At 32.0% G+C, this 23,659-nt stretch overlaps 1 protein-coding gene and 1 long non-coding RNA gene across 2 annotated transcripts; one reads left to right on the top strand and one right to left on the bottom strand.

The window, feature by feature from the left end:
• Positions 1-570: 570 nt before the first annotated feature.
• LOC113102787 (uncharacterized) lies at positions 571-2,183 on the bottom strand. Its single transcript, XR_003291131.1, has 2 exons — positions 2,037-2,183; positions 571-1,926 (listed from the first exon to the last, which is right to left on the bottom strand). It is a non-coding gene; the product is annotated as an uncharacterized LOC113102787 (long non-coding RNA).
• Positions 2,184-4,395: 2,212 nt separating this feature from the next.
• Positions 4,396-23,520, top strand: LOC113102785 (H-2 class I histocompatibility antigen, Q9 alpha chain-like). Its single transcript, XM_026265863.1, has 8 exons — positions 4,396-4,551; positions 7,047-7,307; positions 20,019-20,294; positions 21,477-21,749; positions 21,984-22,088; positions 22,187-22,204; positions 22,473-22,512; positions 22,592-23,520. Exons 1-7 carry the CDS (start codon positions 4,464-4,466, stop codon positions 22,499-22,501), a joined length of 1,050 nt encoding a protein of 349 aa, XP_026121648.1. The 5' UTR covers positions 4,396-4,463; the 3' UTR covers positions 22,502-22,512; positions 22,592-23,520.
• The last annotated feature ends 139 nt before the right edge of the window (positions 23,521-23,659 follow it).

Here is a 23,659-nt window from a genome sequence, read left to right on the forward strand (position 1 = left end):
CTCATTTCAAATATCTGGTTGACTTTTGAACATGAATGTTTAGAGCCAATTTGAATTTGATCATGATTCATCAATGTTCCATTCTCAGAATCACTCAAAAGTGTATTAACAAACTTTCTCTAATACTTCACTGATGCCTTTGTTAAATTGATTTCATTAAATGCTGTTCTTCGCAGCAAAATGTCTTGCAAGTCAAGGGGGTTGAATAATTTTGAACACAACTGTATATATATTACAGTGGTTATTGTTTCCAGCATTTGTACAAATTGCAATAAACTCCTTAAATATAAATATCTAAGAAATTTTGAATAATTCTGATTTATTAAGTTTCCTTTCAGTGTTTCTCAGCTTTCAGGGCCAGGTCCAGATTTACTTCTCCTTCTACAGAAAAGAGAGAACCAAACAATAATTAAACAGACTACTTTTAAATGACACCATCATTAAAATATGAACCAGTTGGGAGTTTTAAAAGTATTGTGAATATCTGATTACCTTCTCCTTTAACTCAGAGTCACTAGAGTCTATATGAAAATAAATTTTAAATAAAAATAAAACACATTTAGATATCCATTTATATGCATATGCCAGGCATATTTTATTATAAACACAGCTCTATATCCTACTTAGGGGAAAGAAAAGTACAGTATTGTAGTGATGAGACAGAACTGACTCACCAGAGGAGCTGAATGTCCAGGAAAGAAAATGTAACATTTAATAAAGAACAAATGCAACAGCAACCATCGAGTCCTCAATAGAAGGAGCACTGACACCTGATATCAACATCACATCAAGAATAGAGGAACATTCTGTCTGACAAACATATTCCTTTGGAAATGCAAACTGAATATGCACTGAAATCTGGAGGATTTTTTTTTTTGGCTGATTCCCTTACAAAAGACAAAGTCATTTGTCGCCACCTGTTGGTGAACCACTTAATCTTCCATGATCATTAACTTGCTCTTTACAAAAACATATTACTGTTTTTAGTGAAATATATATAAAAAAATGTTTTAATATATATTTTGCTCTTTTGGCTTCTGCAGAAAACAACTATAATCATGTGTCAGTCATTGACAGTGTAACACAGAGATCACATTGAGTGCAGCGGCAGCTCGTCATGTTTGTCTACACAGCTGACATCTCCACTGCGACCGAGTCCAGCTCCAGACAGCTGCTCTGACTGAAGGTGCCATCAGACCTCTGTCTGTGACCCGTTACACTGCCCTGACCCAGACAGCGGGACGTCCCTTCTGTCCCCTGAACTCCCAGCTCAGATCCAGAGTGTGAGGAGCAAAACCAAGAAAGAGAGAGAAAAGAGTGAGACTAATTGAGCAAAGTAAGTGTTTAACCCTCATTAACTCAGAAGGGTTAAACCATGTTTAGTCCTTACTTTGATGTCTCAAATGATAAAATACAGGGATTGCAAAATTGTAATGGAATGCAAATCTTTTTTAAATTTAAATCATAAAATATGAAATCACATCATAGAATATATAGTTTGCAAAATGTAATTGGAATGCAAATCAAATATGTAATCGCATATTATAACTTTGTATAATACTACTACCACTAATAATTATTATAAATGACGTTATATGCAGCATTAATTATAATTTTTATATAACTACTGTGCCGATATAAAGTATGTAATATTACATGAAGGTATGCAATATATTAGTATAGTTCATATATAATCCAGCAGGTTATTTGGCACATAAATCAACACAAATATCTTTTTTAAAAGCACATGCTGCTTTGACACTGACTGGTCACACAGTAAATCCTGGATGAACTGAAGTCTGCAAGAGGATGAAGTTCAGACCTGCTCTCTTCACTGAAGGCTTCAGTTCTGGTGAACATTAGAGATGTATCTTGATGTATCTGACTCACCCCTCCATGAACAAACCAGCACACCAGAACCGGAAGCTGCAGGAAAACAGAGACTCAGAACTATGTTCATTGGTAAGACACATAATGCAATATATTAGAGCGCTATTAAAAAGCGCTATTGATTACAAACATACAGCAACACTTACCTAAAAAAACAATTCACATGCGATGACAGATATGTTGTATATTGACGAAATCTCAGACATCGTTGATTTGCATATCCAAATTCAGCGTTAATAACGGTGTTGTTAAAGAACCGTCGGGTTTCCCCAAAACTATTCAAAGCTCAGCTTTCAGTGATTCACTTTCTCTTCCTCTGCCTCATGGTGCATGTGCTTTAACTGAGGGTTGTTTAATGCAGGAGCAATTTGTGATATTTGAAAATACTTGGTCGTTTTTAGCACAGTTTACACATAGCACAATCTGTTTAACATCCTAGAATATACATTAAAAACACTAAAATAACTAGAATACACGTATTTGAGTCTTTCTAGTACATTGATCTCCACTAGGTGGCGCTCCTAGACAACATTACTAGAAACAGTGACTCACACTGGAGAGTATTTGAGGAGTGCGCCTCGAGATCACGTGGTTTCTCTGAACAGAGTTCAGTTAAGGACACAGGTCACAGGGAAATACCGTCTCTACTGTCTGTTGTAGCGTGGTATCAACAGATAACTGAACCTGTACCGTTTGTGTAGTTTTATACATTATGTATTTTGTGCATGCCTTTATTATTATTTTTGAAAAATGTATACCTTAACTTGCTCTTTGAAGGATGAAGTATTTGTCAAAAAAAATCAAATTGAATAATGTCTCCTTGATCTCTCTCTTAGCAAAACTTACAGGTTGGAGAACAATCTTGTTTAAATTGGAAGTTTACTAGCTACTTCTGATCTTCATCCATAGCTATCATATCTTCATCAGTGCTTAATTAACCTAAATATTTTGTAAATAAAAAACATTTTATCTTTCAAGACAAGGGAAGAGTAAATGTTAGTCACTTCATTTATAAGAGCACATAAGGACTATAAGAGCTTTAGTTTTAGTTTACATTATTTCTACTCCACCATAAAATATTGAGAGCAGCTCTGATGATTACTGACTACTGTATATTAATTGCTTACAAAACAGTTGCTCTCTGCTGTTTACTGTTGCACTTTCAGACACAGTATATGTAGCTATTTTGCTAGCATACTTTAGCCCTTTATATGGAGCGCATATGTTACTGTCTTCTTTAGATGAATTGTATCATTCCTATTTTTTAGTTTTCTTTTCTGCTGATCTCACAATAAAAGTTAAAGTGAATCAGTTTGAGCACTCTTTATCTTATTATTTATATGTAATGTAATGTTAGATGTGAAGTATTAACTGATTAAAATAGCGTAAGAATTAATAAATGAGCATAAAAAGTAAAAACCAAAAATGCTGATGCTGTCATCTTCATCCACAACATGCATTTTTTCAGTTTAATGCACAGATCTGTTATGGCCTATTTCTCATTAAATATATGTAAGAAACTATTCTAAATGGGAAAAACTATTCTAAAGCAGCAAAACCAGCTGGGAACATTTATTTAACCAATAGATAAAACATGGGATAAGTATTTGTTAAACAAACAAACAATAACAACACAGTGTGTGTGTGTGTGTGTGTGTGTGTGTGTGTGTTTGTGTGTGTGTGTGTGTGTGTGTGTGTGTTTGTGTGTGTGTGTGTGTGTGTGTTTGTGTGTGTGTGTGTGTGTGTGTGTGTGTGTGTGTGTGTGTGTGTGTGTGTGTGTGTGTGTGTGTTTGTGTGTGTGTGTGTGTGTGTGTGTTGGTCACTTCACTATTTTGTCACAGACATCATCTCAGTTTGTTCAGTCTTGTCATTTATTGTAAATGAAATTATAATCCAAAAGTGACATTTTTATTTTTATAATACAAAAGTGTATTTTTTCCTCATAAATCCTTTATGTACAACTGTTGTCATCGCTTCAGGAGTCTAGTGATCATGTATGATAGTGATTTCATCTGTACTTAATTTCTTAAACTGATGGTGTTTCAGACCAGAGTTAAAACTCGTCTCGATCACCGCTCTCACTACAGCAAGATCATTCATTTGATTTATGTTACAGTAAACCTTCCTTAGAGACATCCTCAGAAAAACTACAAACATTTTCAACAACTACAGTGTAAGATTAATATTATTTTTTTATTAATAATATAACCATACAGTAAATCACATAAAGTAGAATTTTTATTTGCAGTATGTTTGTAGACACGCATTTCAGTGAATTCCATCAGCGTAGATTGAAAACAAATATTTAATTCTAACAAAGGCATATGTCTCACACGATTTCATGTTCATTTAGTTACTGTTTTGTCTTTTATTTTCGCTATCAACCCAGTGAAGGAAAAAACTCATAGTGACTCGTGACGTCAGAATTATCAAGAAAAGCTATTGGCTAGAATTTCAGAGATTATCACGCGCGAGGAGATTACCTACTTGGGGCGCGAGGCGCAGAAACATTTCACCAGTTCAGCAACGATTGTTGAAGAGTCTGGATCACTTATTTGAGCTAAATTCTCCTGATGGTTTTTCTGAAAGGAATTGCTCAGGCAAAAGAAATGATTCATCATGTAGTGCTTCTGCTCCTCGGAGCTCATCTTGCCTCTGCTGGTGAGTGATTATTTTAATTTAACATTAAGATATAATTTACCATTTGTTTTATGACTTATTTTTAAGCGTTATTCTGTTATACTGAAACAGACCTACACAGCCCATTTGAGTCAAAGATTCGTGTCACTAACACTTTTTCAGAGACGTGTATTTTAACGTGTTTCATAGGCCTATATTTGGTATGTTTTATTCTAAAGATCATCCTTTAAACGCATCCTATTCATGTAAAATTTTGATTACATTATTCTTTGATCAGAAAAACGGATTTAACCAAACTACCACTAATAATAATATAAATTATAATAGCTTAATACTAAACAATATTAAATAATAAAATAATGCGGAGTATTGCAGTGTATTCCAAAACATGTGCGTGTAATAAAATAAATAAATACATAGCTTAAAAAGCCTATAGTTATTGTAGTTAACAGATATATTTATTGGTGTGAGTTTGAAAATGTGAAAGTTATTCTAGAGCACTAGTTTGCTGTATCACATCAGTTTCGTTTCTGACCTGAGAAGCGTTGTTCCGCCCGGATACTGATGACGCGCTGCTCGATAAACCCGCTACACTTTAGTGTATTAATAATTAGGAATAAACCTCATAGCTTTCTGATTTTCTTACCATGTGTTTTAACAGGCCCATTACAGCAGAATAAAAATCAAAATGATTATTTTTCATAAGACTCACAGAACAGGGAAGAAAAGAAAACAAAAACTGTTTGACTTGGTGTTAGGGGATTTTTGACTGCAATGTTTTGTTTTGGCCACTAGATGGAGACACAATAACACGAAACTTTTACATTGACATTATGGCAAGCGCTTTTGACTTTTATTTCTTCGTGGGATATGAATTCTTGATATCAACAATTCAGTTTTCACTAGTTAAAATTGTAATTATTGAGATCAGGAATTCAATTTCAAATAGTAAAAATAGAATTATTGATATCTGTAATTGTATTGTCATTAGTTAAATGTCACCTCGGCTTAATTGTTGATATCAAATAATTGATTTCTTACTATTTCAAATATCAGAAATACAATTCTTACTAGTAAAATCCTTTATTTTTTATTTTAGTTATCACATGATTACTAGTACAGATGTGTTCTTGATATCAACAATTCCGTTGCTAGTAAAAATGTTCATTATTGATGTCGATAATTAAATTGTCACTAGCGAGATGAATTTCTGATATCATGAATGTGGTTTTTACTAGTAACAAAAGTCATTTTAGATATCAGAAATTACTCTCCTAATTGTTGATATCTGAAATACATTTTAAGATATCAGAAATAACAAATGTAACATGTTGAAACATAATTACATATATTAAGAATTAACATTTCAACTAGTGACAATGAATTCTTGATTTCAATAATTAATATCCTGAGAATTAATAAAAGTCTAAATAGCTTGCTGATATAACAGGATATAACATCTTGATGTCAAGAATAATATTTATTTTAGTAGAAATGTAATCGCTTGATATCAAGAATTCAGATTCTGCGAGTGATGTCATTGGTGATATCAATTATAAACATTTTAACTAGTAAAAATTTAATTGTTGATATCAATAATTAATATCCTGAGAATGAATAAAAAAAAGGGCTTCTTGTCATATCTACATTGACATTTGGCAGATGCTTTTATTAAATACAACGAGTGATTTACCACGAGATGATAATAAAGACGAGAAGTGTGTGTTATACAAGTGTTCAGTCATCGTTCAGACTCGTAAAGAGAGGACTGGAAGAGATGAAGAAGATAATCATCAGACGACAGACAGATAATAATCTACAGATCAATAATCAATCACTGATCTGTGATCCTGTGTGTGTGAGAGAGAAAGTGTGTGTGATTAAAGCTGAATGAACAGCAGGATAAACACCATTTTATTTACTTCATATTTCACACTAATCTGTCATATAACATTTCATTTCTTTCACATGACTGAATCGGTTGCAATAATAAATATGCTAATAACAATAACACATTCCTGTTAAATACAGATCACTGTTGTGTGTAACATTTGTGGCAAATTATGAAGATCTGGAATATGATCATAATTAACACGGACTATAATCAACTAAAGCTACAGTCCTTTTTATTTTTTATTTTTTTTGTTAGTTAATTTAAATTCCATAATAAATATCCATAATTCTGTGAAATTTCTATTTTAAAATTGTTATTTTTTTAAATTTGTCATACCTGCCCAGGGACTACAGGTGAAAATGAGCAATTGTTGCTATAACCTGGCCCAAGACAAATTCTCTTGTTTAACAAGTTTAATGTTTATTTGTGCATTGTCCCTGTTTCAAATAAAATAATTTCCATTCCATTCCATTCCAAATATTGTATTATAGGTAACTGTTTTCACCTTTTATGGCATAAATTATTGTAATATAGCTAATTGTGAACTTCAGTGTTGATGTAGCTGAACCTCTCTGTGAACCTCTTGATGACTGAACGTCTCTGTGTTTGTGTCTCTCTTCAGGAACACACTCTCTGAGATACGTCTACACTGGTGTGTCTGGACTCAGTGACTTCCCAGAGTTCACAGCGGTCGGCCTGGTAGATGAAGGGCAGTTTATGTATTTTGACAGTAACATAATGAAAGCTGTGCCGAAGACAGAGTGGATCAGACAGAGTGAAGGAGCAGATTACTGGGACAGAGAGACTCAGATTGATATTGGCCACCATCAGACCTTCAAAGTTGACATCCAGACTATAAAGGGCCGCTTCAACCAGACGACAGGTAAACTGGTAACAAACCTCCTCACTCACAGATAAAGACATTCGTTTTAATTTACAGTGAAATATCTCTTCACACAGTGACCTGCACAAACCTCCAGAGATTTGATTATTTTACAATTACTTTTATATACATCACAGATAATGATATTAGTGTTAGGAGTACAGCGACCATTTACAATATATTACATTTGTTATATTATTTTATCGGTATTAAAGATGTGTTTGTTAAATAAACACTAATATCCACAGAAACAAGGACAGAAATGGTGAATTTGGTCTATTTTATTGTACAGTAAGTGAGTGATATTTTTAATATTTCACACTGGGACACTTTTACAATTTATTCGTATTTATGACTCAAACATTGTGTGTTTCAGTTTTGGCTAAAGATGTTAAACAGAGACAGAGAAACAGAAGAGAAACAGTCCAGTGTGTGAACAGAGAGGCTTTAGATGAGACGAAAATATTAGACAAATATTATTTTCATATTTCACAAAAATGTATCATAATTATTGCATAAATATTAATTAGTACCATGTAGTACTCTCAAAATACAAAATAAAAAACAAAATATATTACATTGATTTTACTGAAAATAAAAATGTATGAGCAGAAATGCTTTAGATGAGATGAAAATATTACTAAAAACATTTATTATTTTTGATGGGAAATAAAGTGATCATAATTATTGCATAAATATGAATTAGTACCATGAAATTCTCTCAAAATACAAGATTAAAAAATAAAAAATATTTTTGAACAATGATATATTAAATTGATTTTACTGAAAATAAACCAAAGTTACATTTCAGGTGTTCAAACTTCAGGCTTTTAAAAACGATTCAAATTTAAAACTGCTTTAAACTTCACACAGAAAAAAAAAACATTATTTTCAATGGGAAATAAATTGATAATTATTATTGCATAAATATTCATTAGTACCATGAAATTATCTTTAAACAGAAACATAATAAATATTATTGAACAGAAATATATTACATTGATTTTACTGAAAATAAGGCAAAGTTACATTTCAGGTGTTCAAACTTCACACTTTTTAAACTGATTCTCAAGAAACGTGAAGTTTGTTTTTTAATATATTTTTAATCTCGTTCTTCTTTTGATAGAAATGAACTGCTTCTGCTTCAGAAACAAAAAAGAAGTGAAATTTGAGATGCTTTAGAGATGAAATATTAGAATTTTTATTATAATAAATATTTTCCATGGGGAAAAACGTATCATAATTATTGTGTAAATATTAATTATTACCGTCAAATTCTCTAAGAATTAAAAATTTTAAATAAAAAAATATTATTGAACAAAAGCTTATTACATTGATTTTACTGAAGAAAAAAATGTGTGAGTAGAGATGCTTCAGATGACATTCAAATATTAGAAGAAAAAAAATAATTTTTGATGTGAAAAATGTGATCACAATTCTTGCATGAAATATTAATTAGTACCATGAAATTCTCTCAAAATATGAAATTAAAAAAGAAGAAATATTATCAAACTAAAATGTATTGCATTTATATTCCTGAAAATAAAAAAAAAATTATTACATTTCAGGTGTTCAAACTTCAAGCTTTTAAAAGTGATTCAAATTTAAAATTACTTCAAACTTCACACTTTTTAAACTGATTCTCAAGAAACATAAAGTTTGTCCTTAATATATTTTTAATCTCGTTCTTCTTTTGTAAGAAATGAACAACTTCTGCTTCAGAAACAGAGAAGAAGAAGAGAAATGTGTGAATAGAGATGATTTAGAAATGAAAAATTTGAAATTGTATTATAATAAATATTTTCCATGGGGAAAAATGTATAATAATTATTGTGTAAATATTAATTATTACCATCAAATTAGAGATCACCATTTTCTCACGATCCTGAAGAAAAAAGATTAGAAAACAAAACAAAATAACCTGATTTACTAGCGGTTCTCACAAAATGTTCATCGCTTAAGTCTTTAAAAACAAAGTTAGATTTAAAAGAGAAATGAATGAAGGAGTCGTCGTCTGAAATAATAAAGACTCGTTTCTCTTCTGAATCTTCTGAGTGAACGATTCAATGACAAACACTTGTTTAAACACAAGGAAGAGTGTAAGTGTCACACACACACACACACACACACACATGTTTGTTTTTGTGAAAAGTGGGGACATCCCATAGGCGTAATGGTTTTTATACTGTAGAAACTGTATATTCTATCGCCATTCACCAACCCCACCCCTAAACCTAACCCTCACAGGAAACTTTGTGCATTTTTACTTTCTCAAAAAAACTCATTCTGTATGATTTATAAGTGTTTTGAAAAATGGGGACATGGGTTATGTCCTCATAAGTCACCCTCTCCTTGTAATACCTGTGTCATACCCATGTCATTATACAGAGTTGTGTCCTGATATGTCACAAAAACATGCCCACACAGACACACACACAGTAGTTGTTGTTTAAATGTGTGTAAGACAGTAATAATGAAGTGTGTTTGAGACGAAACGTGCTTCTCGCTCGTCTGACGCTGATCCTCGTCACACACACAGATGAAGATTTGTGATTCAGGAGAAGATCACATGCTGATTGAACTGAGATCACCATCTTTAAATCATTGATTGTTCAGCTCGAATGTGAACTCTGACCAAATCATCAGGTTTCTCTCCAGACCCGAGATCTCGACACATCTCCAGCGAACAGAGACGCTTTAGAGATGAAGATATTATACAGTTTATTATTATAGTTATTACAGAAGAAATATCACTGAACAAAAGCTTATTACATTGATTTTACTGAAGATAAAAATGTGTGATCAGAGATGCTTCAGATGAGATTAAAATATTAGAAGAAAGAAATTAATTTTCGATGTGAAAAAAGTGATCACAATTCTTGCGTGAAATATTGATTAGTAGCATGACATTCTCTCAAAATACAAAATTAAAAAAGAAAAAAAATTATCAAACTAAAACGTATTGCATTTATATTACTGAAAATAAAAAACGTATTAAATTTCAGCTGAACTTCAAACGTCAAGCTTTTAAAAGTGATTCAAATTTAAAACGACGTCTCTCTTTTTAAACTGATTCTCAAGAAACATGAAGTTTGTCTTTTAATATCTTTTTAATCTCATTCTTCTTTTGTGAGAAATGAACTTCTTCTGCTTCAGAAACAGAGAAGAAGAAGAGAAATGTGTGAACAGAGATGATTTCTGCTGGGTACACACCAAAAGATAATCGATCAGATTTAGGGCTGATTTCCCTTCCATCAATCCCAGCTCTGTCTCGATTATCCTGATGTTTCTCCAGATTATGTGTTTAGATGTTCTCTTCATGTGAGATGTGTTAAAAGTGTCTGAACCTGATCAGAAGAACGTCAGAGCCGCCCGATCACCAATCATTCAACATGTTTAATATTTACGATCAGAAATCCTCGTGAAACGAAACGATATCTGATCAGAAAGAGAGATGATGGAAGACTGAAGCAGTGAAACTGAAGAGGACAGCAGAGATTTGTGGCAACAGCACCAATGTTTCTACAGAAATCTTTCCAAACACTATCATTGCGGTTTCTTCCTGCATATCGTCTGCGATGCTTATTCTGAAGTCTCGCGAGATTTTAGGAGATTTCCTGTGTTCACAGTCGAGACTTTGGATGAAGATCTGTGTGTGGTGTGCTGTCTCTATCACATCATGACACACACACTACAGGAGCAAAACGCTTAAATCTGGGATGTTTTATCCTCATGTTTGTGGTCTATCACAGTTTGAGAATCTTATAAGATGTAAAAAATCTTTTGGTGTGGACCCAGCATTAGATGAGATCAGAATATTAGAATTTTTATTATTATTATTATCTTAGATGGGGAAAAATGTATGATTATTATTTAGTAAATATTAATTATTACCGTGAAATTCTCTAAAAATACAAAATTCAAAAGAAAAAAATATTATCAAACAAAAATATATTACCTTGATTTTAGTTAAAATAAAAATGTGTGTTCAGAGACGCTTCAGATGAGATGACAATATTAGGAAAAAAAAAATTTTCATTGGGAAAAAAGTGATCATTATTCTTGCGTAAATATTAATCAGTACCAAGAAATTCTCTCAAAATACAAACTGAAAAAGAAAAAATATTATCAAACAAAAATTTATTACACTGATTTTACTGAAAATAAAAAATTAATTACATTTCAGGTGTTTAAACTTCAAGCTTTTAAAAGTGATTTAAATTTAAAATGACTTCAAACTTCACTCTTTTTAAACTGATTCTCAAGAAACAAAGTTTGTCTTTTAATATCTTTTTAATCTCGTTCTTCTTTTTTAAGAAATGAACTGATTATGAAGTGAAATTTGTGAACAGAGATGCTTTAGAGATGATATTTTCAAACTTTTATTATAATTCATATTTTCCATGGGGAAAAACGTATAATAATTATTTTGAAAAATATTAATTATTACCGTCAAATTCTCTACAAATTTAAAATTTGAAATAAAAAATATTATTGAACAAAAGCATATTACATTGATTTTACTGAAGATAAAAATGTGTGAGTAGAGATGCTTCAGATGAGATTAAAATATTAGAAGAAAAAAAATAATTTTTGAAGTGAAAAAAGTGATCACAATTCTTGCGTGAAATATTAATTAGTAGCATGAAATTCTCTCAAAATATGAAATTAAAAAAGAAAAAATATTATCAAACTAAAATGTATTGCATTTATATTCCTGAAAATATATATATTTTTTATTTCAGGTGTTCAAACTTCAAGCTTTTAAAAGCGATTCAAATTTAAAACAACTTCAAACTTCACTCTTTTTAAACTGATTCTCATGAAACGTGAAGTGATGATTTTGTTCTCTTCAGTTCGCTGGATGCTTTATTCACAGATGTTTTATCTGATATTTCAGTTTTGTGAGTAAGTTTAATTCATAGGTTTGTATAGAAACATCTGGATCAGTTTAGACGTCAAATAAAAGACGAGTAGAGACAGGAATCATCAAGAGTTTAAGGATCCAGTTCATGAACTGATTCATTAATGATTCGTTAAGTGCTTGAAGAATAATTGATCCTAAATATTACACACAATCAATACTGCTTTTGACAACATTTCTTAACTATGAGAAATATAATCCATTGTAATAGTTAATCCAACGTGTTCATTGTGTTATAAATAATCATAATCTTACACTGTAAAATGTAATAAATTGAGTTAACTTAAAAAAGTGAGGAAACCGATTGCCTTAAATTTATAAGTAAAGTAATGCATTACATTTTAGTTGTTAAAACTAAATAGTGTTTGTAAACTAAACTTAATTATCAAGTAGAATAAAGTACTGGTGACTCAAAAGCATTAGTAGAGGAAATGTATTATTAGTTTTCACTTCACTTGTAAATATAAGGAAAGAGATTGCCTCACATTTTTCAGTAAAGCTAAACTAACAAAAACGAGTAAAGCACAAAACGAACTATAATGTTTGTTAAAACATTCAGTTTATTGTAACAGTGTACAAAAATAGTTTCTTCAAAGCATGTTTAAAACAAAAAAGGGTTGATGGTGAGTGATTAAAACAACCAATAATTGAACCCTAGAATAAAAGATTAGTGTTAAAACACACAGATAACTGATTAAAACAGACATTTGTGTTGTGGGTAAAGGAGTCTGTCACCCATCAACCTGGACACAACACCCAAACTACAACAATAGACGCAAGACTAAATATTTCTGTTATTACTAACAAACACATCTCGGGGAACGTTCTCCAGTCCATCCATTACTAAACCATCCTCCGAAATGATTGCTGTATCCGTGACCTCCAAAGGCAATTCCCATCGATACTTGAGGTTCAACTAGATCACCGTCCTAAGAAAGAAAGTAAAGCCATATTAAAATACATTCTTATATCGCAACACAAACAAGTGCATGTTCCTTTAAAACATGTAAACTGCTTAAGGTGCTGTTCTTGAAGTAACATTTAAATGTCTAACAGGGCTTCAGTGGGACATGTCTGTGATCATTTGGACCTTAATAGCAATGTCTTTAGTAAAACAGTTACATCCATCCCATGATTGGTTTGGTTTCAAACATTGCGTAAAATATCTTCCTTCGTGTTCATCAGGACAATGACATTTATACAGGATTGTAACAAAACGAGAGAGTGAGGTGATAGGGTGGAGAAGGGATGTTGCTAAAACTGTCACGGGACAAAGGTAAGAAATGGCTTTATAGAGACCTTTTTGTGCCGAGTAGTTGGATTGGAGAAATTCAAGACGCCATTCTTTGAGATTTTTATAGTTTGGAAACAGTTTCATCCACATTTAAGATTTATTTGATCAGATGTGATGGAAAACAAAGTATATATTTTACTTGCATTTTATTTATCTATGTACTTTATATAAGATCTCTTGAATAGACGTAATGCTGACACAAACATCGGGACTTCTTTCTTGTAGCACTTTTTACAGATATTAAATTAGAAGAATACTTACAAAGCATGTTTTGAAGAAGTCTGTAGTGTCTCGAACCAATAATACATAAAACATCAGGATCAACAGTGAAGACAGATCTCTTTAAACTTGACAAATGCACTTGCACTATTGGTAAAAAAATACAAACTTACTGGAGACTTCATTTGCGTTAGATTCTCCGAGAGCTTTGAATTTGAGCTTTGATTAGAAAACTTCCAGAAAACGAGAAGCATGTTTATCAAGAGCTGAGAAGAATTCCTGCTCGAGGTTTCTGCTTGTGATCCGGTTGAACTTCGCAATAATCTGCGTAAAAAGGAGAACACAATAATCTGAATTGCAGTCTGCACTGAAACCGTTTCGTTGTTTTTCAGATGTTGATGCAAACGGCAGTGAAACAAGGATTCAGTGCAGGGTTCTTTGATGAAATAAAGCTGTTGGTTTTGATCCACTTGTTTGTTTGGCGTTGTCAGGGTGATTTCTTGTTTCGATGCACTTTTAGAACACTGCATGATTTAAAAGAACACAAACCGTCCGTGTGAAGACAAGGAATCTGATTGGTTCTTGTGTAGCTTCCATGTTTAATCTGATAATGCTCCAATAGCAGAGCTCTGTTTCACAGAAAACCACTGCACTCTTCAAACAACAAACTTCTGCAAAAACGTTAACATACAGTTAACAAAGTATATGGATTAATGGTAAAAGCAATTAGTAAAAACAGTGTTTTTAGCATCCACTTTAAAAACTTGCATCAAATATAGTTTTCTTTGCAGCGCATCTCTTATTTAACATTATTTAGCATTTTAAGGCATTAAATAATGTTTTTTTGGTTCAATTTGTTTGAATCGATTATTTGTCGATAACTGCAGAGAAAGACGTTCTCTCTCACTTTCTCTCTCTCTATATATATATCTATATATATGTATAAAACAAAATATATAACCTTACACCTGTATATATGCTCAAATGTTTAATTGCGGGTATGAGTAATGTTACACGTGTAAAGAGCTTCTCTCGTCGATCACTAATCTGAAAACAGTTGTTTATAAAAGTATAAAAACGACATGAACACTAATTATAAACTTGTTACTTTTCCATTGCATATCTTTTCCTTTTACTCAAGTAATTATTAAGACTAAAGCTTCAACTAATCATTCCTCTATCCTCCTCTGTAACTTGTCTGTTGACCTAAAACATCTTTAAAGCCTGACGATTACCAATTATGAGATTGCTATGCAATCCAACGTCATATCCAACGATTTCATATCAATAAACAGGGGCGTCGCTAGGCCCTTTTTAGGGGGGCTTCAGCCCCCCTAAACTTATGCCCAGCCCCCCTAAAAAATTATTTGATTAATTAATTAGTGATCGCTTCAGTCCCCTTTAAAAACTCATTTGAGACGGTGGCAAGCTGCATCAAGTTCCGGCTCCTCCCCTGATCTGAGTCTGCATGGATTCAGCGCGTTTTTCAATCCACAGGGGCGCCGAGCAGAGCGAACATCAGAGAGTACAAGGTGTGTGTGTGTGTGTGTGCGTGTGCGCGTGTGTGTTTGCGTGTGGTGTGTGTGTTCTCGCATCCAATACCAGTACGTCTTCGCTGTTTTCACTTTCAGCCTTTATCACAGTGTGACAGATGTTTTTTCTTCCAACAAAAATGAAGCGATTAACACCCATGAAAACATACTTTAGAAAACGATCATGATTTATTTTAATTTACTTTTTGAAATTGAAAACATATTATTGTGTATTTCGGCATTACATTATGCAGCCATGCAAAATAAATTATTAACGACACACATCATTGTCTGAAAGTACTAAATGGCACAGAGAGAGAAACATCATGTGGAGTTATTTTGTTTTCTATCATTAAACATAATTTTGTATTAAGTAATAATTAATCATTAGTGTATCATGATACATATATTAGAGTAAGAGTAAAAAGGGATCTGTGATCTGTGATATAAATAAATATAGAACAGATTAAACATATTGCCAATAGACAATTACATTAATACATGTTTTGTCTATATTCTTAATGAATATTAGCTGGTTAGTTAAATGATTTGAAATGAAATAAATGTTCAGGGGCTGACTTGATGTATAACCAACCGTATTGTTGATTATAAAGGCTAAAAAGCTAAAAATGAATAATAATAATAATAATAATAATAATAATAATAATATAATAATTTATATTTCATTGTAGATGGATATACAACATTTTTTTTTGTCGTGCGGGAGTAGGTCTGCAAATGAGCAACAGTCAGGTGAGAATAGAACAGACAGCCTCACACACACACACACAATACCACTGTGTTCCCAAGATTCATTGCAGTCATTGAACCCTTATGTTGTTTTAATTTTCTGCCAATTTCCACGTACATTTCATAAGAAAAAGCAGTGGTATCATCAAAGGATAAACATGAATGTCCTAATACTGAATCAGGAAGTCTTTATTGTAAAAAAAATAAAAATAAAAAAAAATATCTACATTCCCAATTCAAAATTTTCCAGTGACTGGTCACATCTAAAAAACTGTATTAGTTTTTTTTACAGTGTTATATATGGCTCAGTCAGTACTCCTACTCCCATATATGAAATACAGGGAATACAATGGAATAGTGGATTGCAATAAGGTTAGTAGTATACAACCCTACCCTAATAGTAAAATAATATTTTTTAATCATACCCTTATTGGGGGCTGAGCCCCCCTAAAATCAAAATCTTAGAATCGCCCTGTCAATAAATGAACAAAATACTACTGTTTATAAACTTTGATTGGTATATTGTTATTTTGTAATGAAAATGGAGCAGTTAAACTATAAAAAACTGTGCTTTATATGTTTACATCCACCTATTTTTATATGAATGTTTGAATATCGCATTAAAAAACGCTTGATGGAAACACCAAGATGCGCATAAATTATAAAAATGTGCATAATAAAAACATATGCGCTCAACTAAGTCAGATAAATGTCTTGTACGATAAGAAAACATGCGCATTAACTACTGTTATTTACCAAATAAACTCCTCAATGTGTTCGTAACGATGCGAGGCTTTGTGACGAGACGCTTAACTGGATCTGATCTCATCTCACAGCGTCTGAAACATTAGTTTTGTCTTTCTCAAACGTTTGAGCGAAGTCTCGTCAAAGAGCTTCGTTATAATTAACAAACAGGGCTGAAAATAAGAGACATGACTGTGTTTCGTCTGAAGCTCGTGGTGTTCAGAAGTGATTATATAATGTGTGTTTTCTTCTGATGCTGCAAACTATTTTTTCTTTGTGATATTCAGCTCAAGTTAATCAATTCTAAAGAAAAAATATTATTGAACAAAAGCATATTACACTGATTTTACTGAAAATAGAAATGTGTGATCAGAGGTGCTTCAGATGAGATTAAAATATTAGAAGAAAAGAAGAACATTTTTGATGTGAAAAAAGTGATCAAAATACTTGCGTAAAATATATATTAGTAGCATGGAATTCTCAAGAAACATGAAGTTTGTCTTTTTATATTTTTAATCTCGTTCTTCTTTTGTGAGAAATGAACTGCTTCTGAAGAAGAGAAATGTGTGAATAGAGATGATCTAGAGATGAAAATATTAGAAGTTTTATTATAATAAATATTTTCCATGAGGAAAAAATTATAATAATTATTGTGTAAATATGAATTATTACCGTCAAATTCTCTAAAAATGAACAATTTTAAATAAAAAATATCACTGAACAAAAGCATATTACATTGATTTTACTGAAGATAAAAATGTCTGAGTGGAGATGCTTCAGATGAGAATAAAATATTAGAAGAAAGAAATTAATTTTCGATGTGAAAAAGTGATCATAATTCTTGCGTGAAATGTTTATTAGAAGCATGACATTCTCTCAAAATACAAAATTAATAAAGAAAAAATATTATCAAACTAAAACATATTGCATTGATATTACTGAAAATAAAAAATGTATTAAATTTCAGCTGTACTTCAGACATTAAGCTTTTAAAAGTGATTCAAAATTAAAACGACGTCAGGCTTTTTAAACTGATTCTCAAGAAACGTGAAGTTTGTCTATTAATATCTTTTTAATCTGGTTCTTCTTTTGTGAGAAATGAACTGCTTCTGCTTCAGAAACAGAGAAGAAGAGAAATGTGTGAACAGAGATGATTTCTGCTGGGTACACACCAAAAGATAATCGAGCAGATTTAGGGCAGATTTCCCTTCCATCAATCCCAGCTCTGTCTCGATTATCTTGATGTTTCTCCAGATTATGTGATCAGATCTTCTCTTGATGTGAGGAGTGTTAAAAGTGTCTGAACCTGATCAGAAGAACGTCAGAGCCGCCTGATCACCAATCATTCAACATGTTTAATATTTACGATCAGAAATCCTCGTGAAACGAAACGATATTTGATCAGAAAGAGAGAAGATGGAAGACAGAAGCAGTGAAACTGAAGAGGACAGCAGAGATTTGTGCCAACAGCTCCAATGTTTCTACAGAAATCTTTACAAACACTATCATTGCCGTTTCTTCCTGCATATCGTCCGTGATGCTTATTCTGAAGTCTCGTGAGATTTTAGGAGATTTCCTGTGTTCACAGTGAGACTCAGGATGAAGATCTGATCTGTACAGGAGCAAAACGCTTAAATCTGGGATGTTTTATCCTCATGTTTGTGGTCTATCACATTTTGAGAATCTTATAAGATGTAAAAAATATTTTGGTGTGTACCCAGCATTAGATGAGATCAGAATATTAGAATTTTTATTGTTATTATTATCTTCAATGGGGAAAAATGTATCATTATTATTTCGTAAGTATTAATTATTACCGTGAAATTCTCTAAAAATACAAAATTCAAAAGAAAAAATATTATCAAACAAAAATATATTACATTGATTTTACTGAAAATTTAAATGTGTGATCAGAGATGCTTCAGATGAGATGACAATATTAGAAAAAAAAAAAAAATGTTATATCATTGTGAATAAAGTGATCATTATTCTTGCATACATATTAATCAATACCAAGAAATACTCTCAAAATACAAATTAAAAAGAAAAAATATTATTGAACAAAAATGTATTACACTGATTTTACTGAAAAAAGAATTTCAGGTGTTCAAACTTCAAGCTTTTAAAAGTGAACCAAATTTAAAACTACTTCAGACTTCAGGCTTTTTAAACTGATTCTCAAGAAACAACGTTTATCTTAATATCTTTTTAATCTCATTCTTCTTTTGTAAGAAACAGAGAAGAAGAAGTGAAATGTGTGAACAAAGATGCTTCAGATGAGATTAGAACATTAGAATTTATTATTATTATTTTCAATGGTAAAAATGTATCATTATTATAGCATAAATATTCATTAGTACCATTAAATTCTCTATAAATACAAGATTTCTTAAGAAAAAACATTATCAAACAAAAATGTATTACATTGGTTTTACTTAAAATAAAGCAAAGTTACATTTCAGGTGTTCAAACTTCAAGCTTTTTACAAGCGATTTAAATTTAAAACTACTTCAAACTTCACACTTTTTAAACTGATTCTCAAGAAACACTAAGTTTGTCTTTAAATATCTTTTTAATCTAGTTATTTTTCAGAGATAATGTTTTATTATTATTTAGATGGGGAAATTGATAGTTTTTATTGCATAAATATTCATTAATATCTGAACACTGTCTGTGTTCTCTGCTCTTCACTGCTGACTGCTGAGTTATTTACAGATCAACACAAATAATAATAATGAAACGAATAACACCATCATTGTCCTGGAATGTGCTGCTGTAAAGATATCAGATGTTGATTTCTCAGTGTGAACAGCACACATTCAGACAAATCTTAGATCAGTGTAACGTCTGTAATGATGTTCTCTCATACATGTGTCTCGTGGTCATGTGTTTAATCAGCAGCACTGAACACTGTTTGTCAAGAGTTTATGAAAGAACTGCTCATGTTGAGTCATACTTTCACCTTTTACTGAATAACCTTCAGCTGTCAGATACTTTAAAGCTGTGAACTCAGGATATATGTGTTCATGTTTATGTGTTCATATTCATCTATTCACTTCTCCTGAACGCTGGAATATTTTAGTACAAAACAAGTTAATAATGATTGCTCTCATCTTTATGTGGATGTTTGTTTTGTGTAGAAAAAGATGATTGAAATACATTCTGCTCAATCATCAAATCTTAAGGTTATATTAGAAGAAATGAAGAATGGTGAGTGATATAATAATCTGTTGTTTTTCTCCTCTCAGGTATTCACACAGTCCAGAACATGTACGGCTGTGAACTGGATGATGATGGCACCAAACGAGGATACGATCAGTTTGGTTATGATGGAGAGGACTTCCTCAGTCTGGATTTGAGCTCCCTCACCTGGACCGCTGCTAAAGATCAAGCTGTGGCTACCAAGGTTAAATGGGATTCCACTGGAGCATTTGCAAATCAAGATAAAGCATATCTGGAGAACATATGCATTGAGTCGCTGCAGAAGTATGTGAGATATGGGAAGGACACTCTGGAGAGAAAAGGTAGGAATATCAGTAGTTTTGATCATCACTGAATGAGCATTTATCATAACTGCCTTTTCACCAGGAAATAACAGCTGTATACAACAAACAGTCTGGTTATATGTGACTGTTCCTCCTTTCCTCTCTCTGTCTTTATTCTCCGTCTGTGTTCACTTGCTTAAAAACTGAAACATGATGTAAAACATGCAGGATGTCAAGAGATTGTTCTAATCACATTTTGATATTTAAGATATATTCATAACATATTGTAACATGTTGTTGTATTTTCACATGCATAGCTGAGGGATTTGTATCTTACAGTAACACTACACAAACTGATTTTCCACACAAACATGAGGCCAGGACTGCACTCATTTCGTCAATCTGACAGAATCCACATTTTTGTTTAAATGTTCATGTATTTTGTACAAAACTTCAGCACATGTGGACTGCATGGAGTGTCCGTCAGTTTAATTGTCATTTTTGTCCTGATGACTTACCAAGGAAGCTGAAAATAAATCTCACTCTCAGAAGAAAGGTACAAAAGCTGTCACTGAAGCAGTATCTTTTGAAAAGGCTTTTTCTTTTTCTCTTTGCAAAGAGTCCATATTAGTACCTAAAAGTTTCAAAAGTGTACCTTTTGAAAAGATATCACCCCAGTGACAGCTTTGTACAATTCTTTTTCTGAGAGTGCAGAAGAAATATTTATTAAATATTCAGTCTCTTTCACTGACAAATTTGTAAGACATAAATAAACTTGCACATTCATAAGAAGTAAAAACATCTGTAAATCAGTCTAAGGTCTCTAACACACATATACTTCATGACACTGCACATGTGCACGAGGTTTATCTGAATATGAGAAGATGCTTATGTTTTTATTCTATTGATCAGATTAAGTTTTCTTCTTTTATTTTCAACTACTTTTACTCTGATTGAAATTTCATTCAGATCGAGCTCAGTCAGATGGATTGAGGTGTTTATATGAAAGCTTTCCACTCTTATTGATCCATCAGTCTGATTAATAACATTATTTAGATGATTAAAACTCTTGATGAGATCTCAGGACTACAACAACAGATAATGAGACGAAATATATAGCAACCTTATAGATTAACTTTGTTTTATTTGAATGTTGCAGCAATATCTTAATTTCTGTTTCAATTTCACTTCATCTTTTTGTTTCTCTCTCTCTCTCTTCAGTCTCTCCTCAGGTGTCTGTGCTGAAGAGGTCTTCCTCGTCTTCAGTCAAGTGTCATGCTACAGGATTTTACCCAAAAGAAGTAACAATCTCCTGGATGAAGAATGGAAAAGATCATGATGAGGATGTGGAGGTTGGACAAGTTCTTCCCAATGAGGACGGGACCTTTCAGAAGATGAGTGAGCTCAGAGTTTCTCCTGAAGAGTGGAAGAAGAATGAGTTCATCTGTGTGGTGGAGCACCAGGGTGAAACCATCAGAGAGATCCTGAAAGATGGTAAGAGTGATTAATATTAATAATAATAATAATAATTAATGCTAATACTGTCTTGCAATGTTGATGGAGATAATTTGCTTTACTCCTGTAAACATAATGTCATGCCCTGTATTATTATTATTTGATGCGATCACAGTCACAGATCCTGTAACTTCTGAAATGTTCATCTTGTGTACAGGTTTCTAACATTGTCAGATTAATGATCTGTTGTTTTTATCTGCTCATATTCCTTAGATTCTCCCATCGGCATCATTGTTGGTGTTGTTGTAGCTGTCGTCCTTCTGTTGGCGGTCATTGGTGTCGTTGTGTTTAAGGTGCTGCAGAAAAAGAAAAAACCAGGTGAGAGATAGACTGTGATATTATTATCATGACTTTGTGTGCTGCTCTGATGGGTGAAATTGCTTTACTTAAAATCTGTTTCTCTGATTGTTTTTCAGACTTCACACCAGTCAATGGTAAGTTCCTCATAACATCTATTTGATTTAAATACATTAATATCAGTTGAACTCTGCAACTAGACACTGGTTTATATTTGGCTGTGTACTATGTTCAGATTCAAATATGCAACACAGTGTTTGAGAAAACTAATGAATCAAAATAGAAGTTTTGTCCTACAATATTTCTCTTTATTACAATAAAACCAATAAATGACACTATATATGAACAGTTTTGTATGCAGTCTGTTGTATTATTTATTTTCTGTAATATTGTTTTCTGTTGTAGGCTCTGATGATGGTTCAAACAGATCCTAATGCATGAAGATGTAAGTATTTGTATTCATAAGTATATATCTCTGTTATGTGAAACAGATGTAATGTAATAAGTTTATTTTGCTATTTTAGGAGACCAGACACGTGAGAGAGATACTAGTCCAACTACTGATCTGTCCAGTCATACAAAATTGCACATAAGCAGACTTAAACACACACACACACACACACACACACACACACACATACTTCTAGGTTTCTGTAAAGGGTTTTATGTCTTATGATTCTACATTAAATCTAAAAAGCAAAGTTTTTGTTTCTTCACACTCTCTGATTATCCTGATTTTCATTCATTGTATTAACTTTATTTTTGAAAATATATTTCCCAGCAGTGACAAAGACACACGAATACACAAGAATACCAACGACTGATTTGCAATGTTGATTAGTTTGCCAGATTTTTGAAAGATCAGGGTTATATATATATATGTGTGTATATACATGGTTCTGACCATGAAAAAAAAAAAGTAATTAGAAACCTGAAGAGTTTTGAGTCAGTGTAACAATCTATGTACAACAGCCTGTCTGAGTCTATAAGGATTGATCTCTGTTTGTTTTTTTGATTTGTAGACAGTTTCTGTAAGAGACTAAGAATTCGAATGAAATTATCTAATTGTTTATTTAATGCAATATTTTATTTTAAGTACATTAAATGGTCTAGATCTTTAAGATTTTCTAGATAATTGAGATTTTCCAATTAAATCAATCAATATCAATATGCAAGCTTTGTATTTTATTCTTTGCATGGGATTGTTGGGCTTTTAATGTTTATAAAATAATTCTTCTTTTTTTAAAGGATTTAGATGATTAAATGTATTACAAGATAACTGGTTATAGATATGTTGTACTACTAAACCTTTACATAAATACCTGAACATTCAAATAAAATATTTTCCTTTAGCTAAATAAAAAGGCATGATGTTTATGTATATTGGTGGCTTTCAAAATGATGTAATTTCATTCTGGTTCTTTAAAAATAAAGAAAATCTGACAAAAAGGAACAAGTGGTGAATGTCTGTCATTGCTTCAAACAGCAGAATGTATCTGAGTCCATTCATAAGATTTGCTTCAATTGCAACTGAATGTTAGAGCATTAAATGACTATGATGATCACAACATAATTCCTTCTTAAAGTTACTA

This window comes from Carassius auratus, unplaced genomic scaffold (genome assembly GCF_003368295.1).
Source record: "Carassius auratus strain Wakin unplaced genomic scaffold, ASM336829v1 scaf_tig00217765, whole genome shotgun sequence".
NCBI lineage: Eukaryota > Metazoa > Chordata > Actinopteri > Cypriniformes > Cyprinidae > Carassius > Carassius auratus.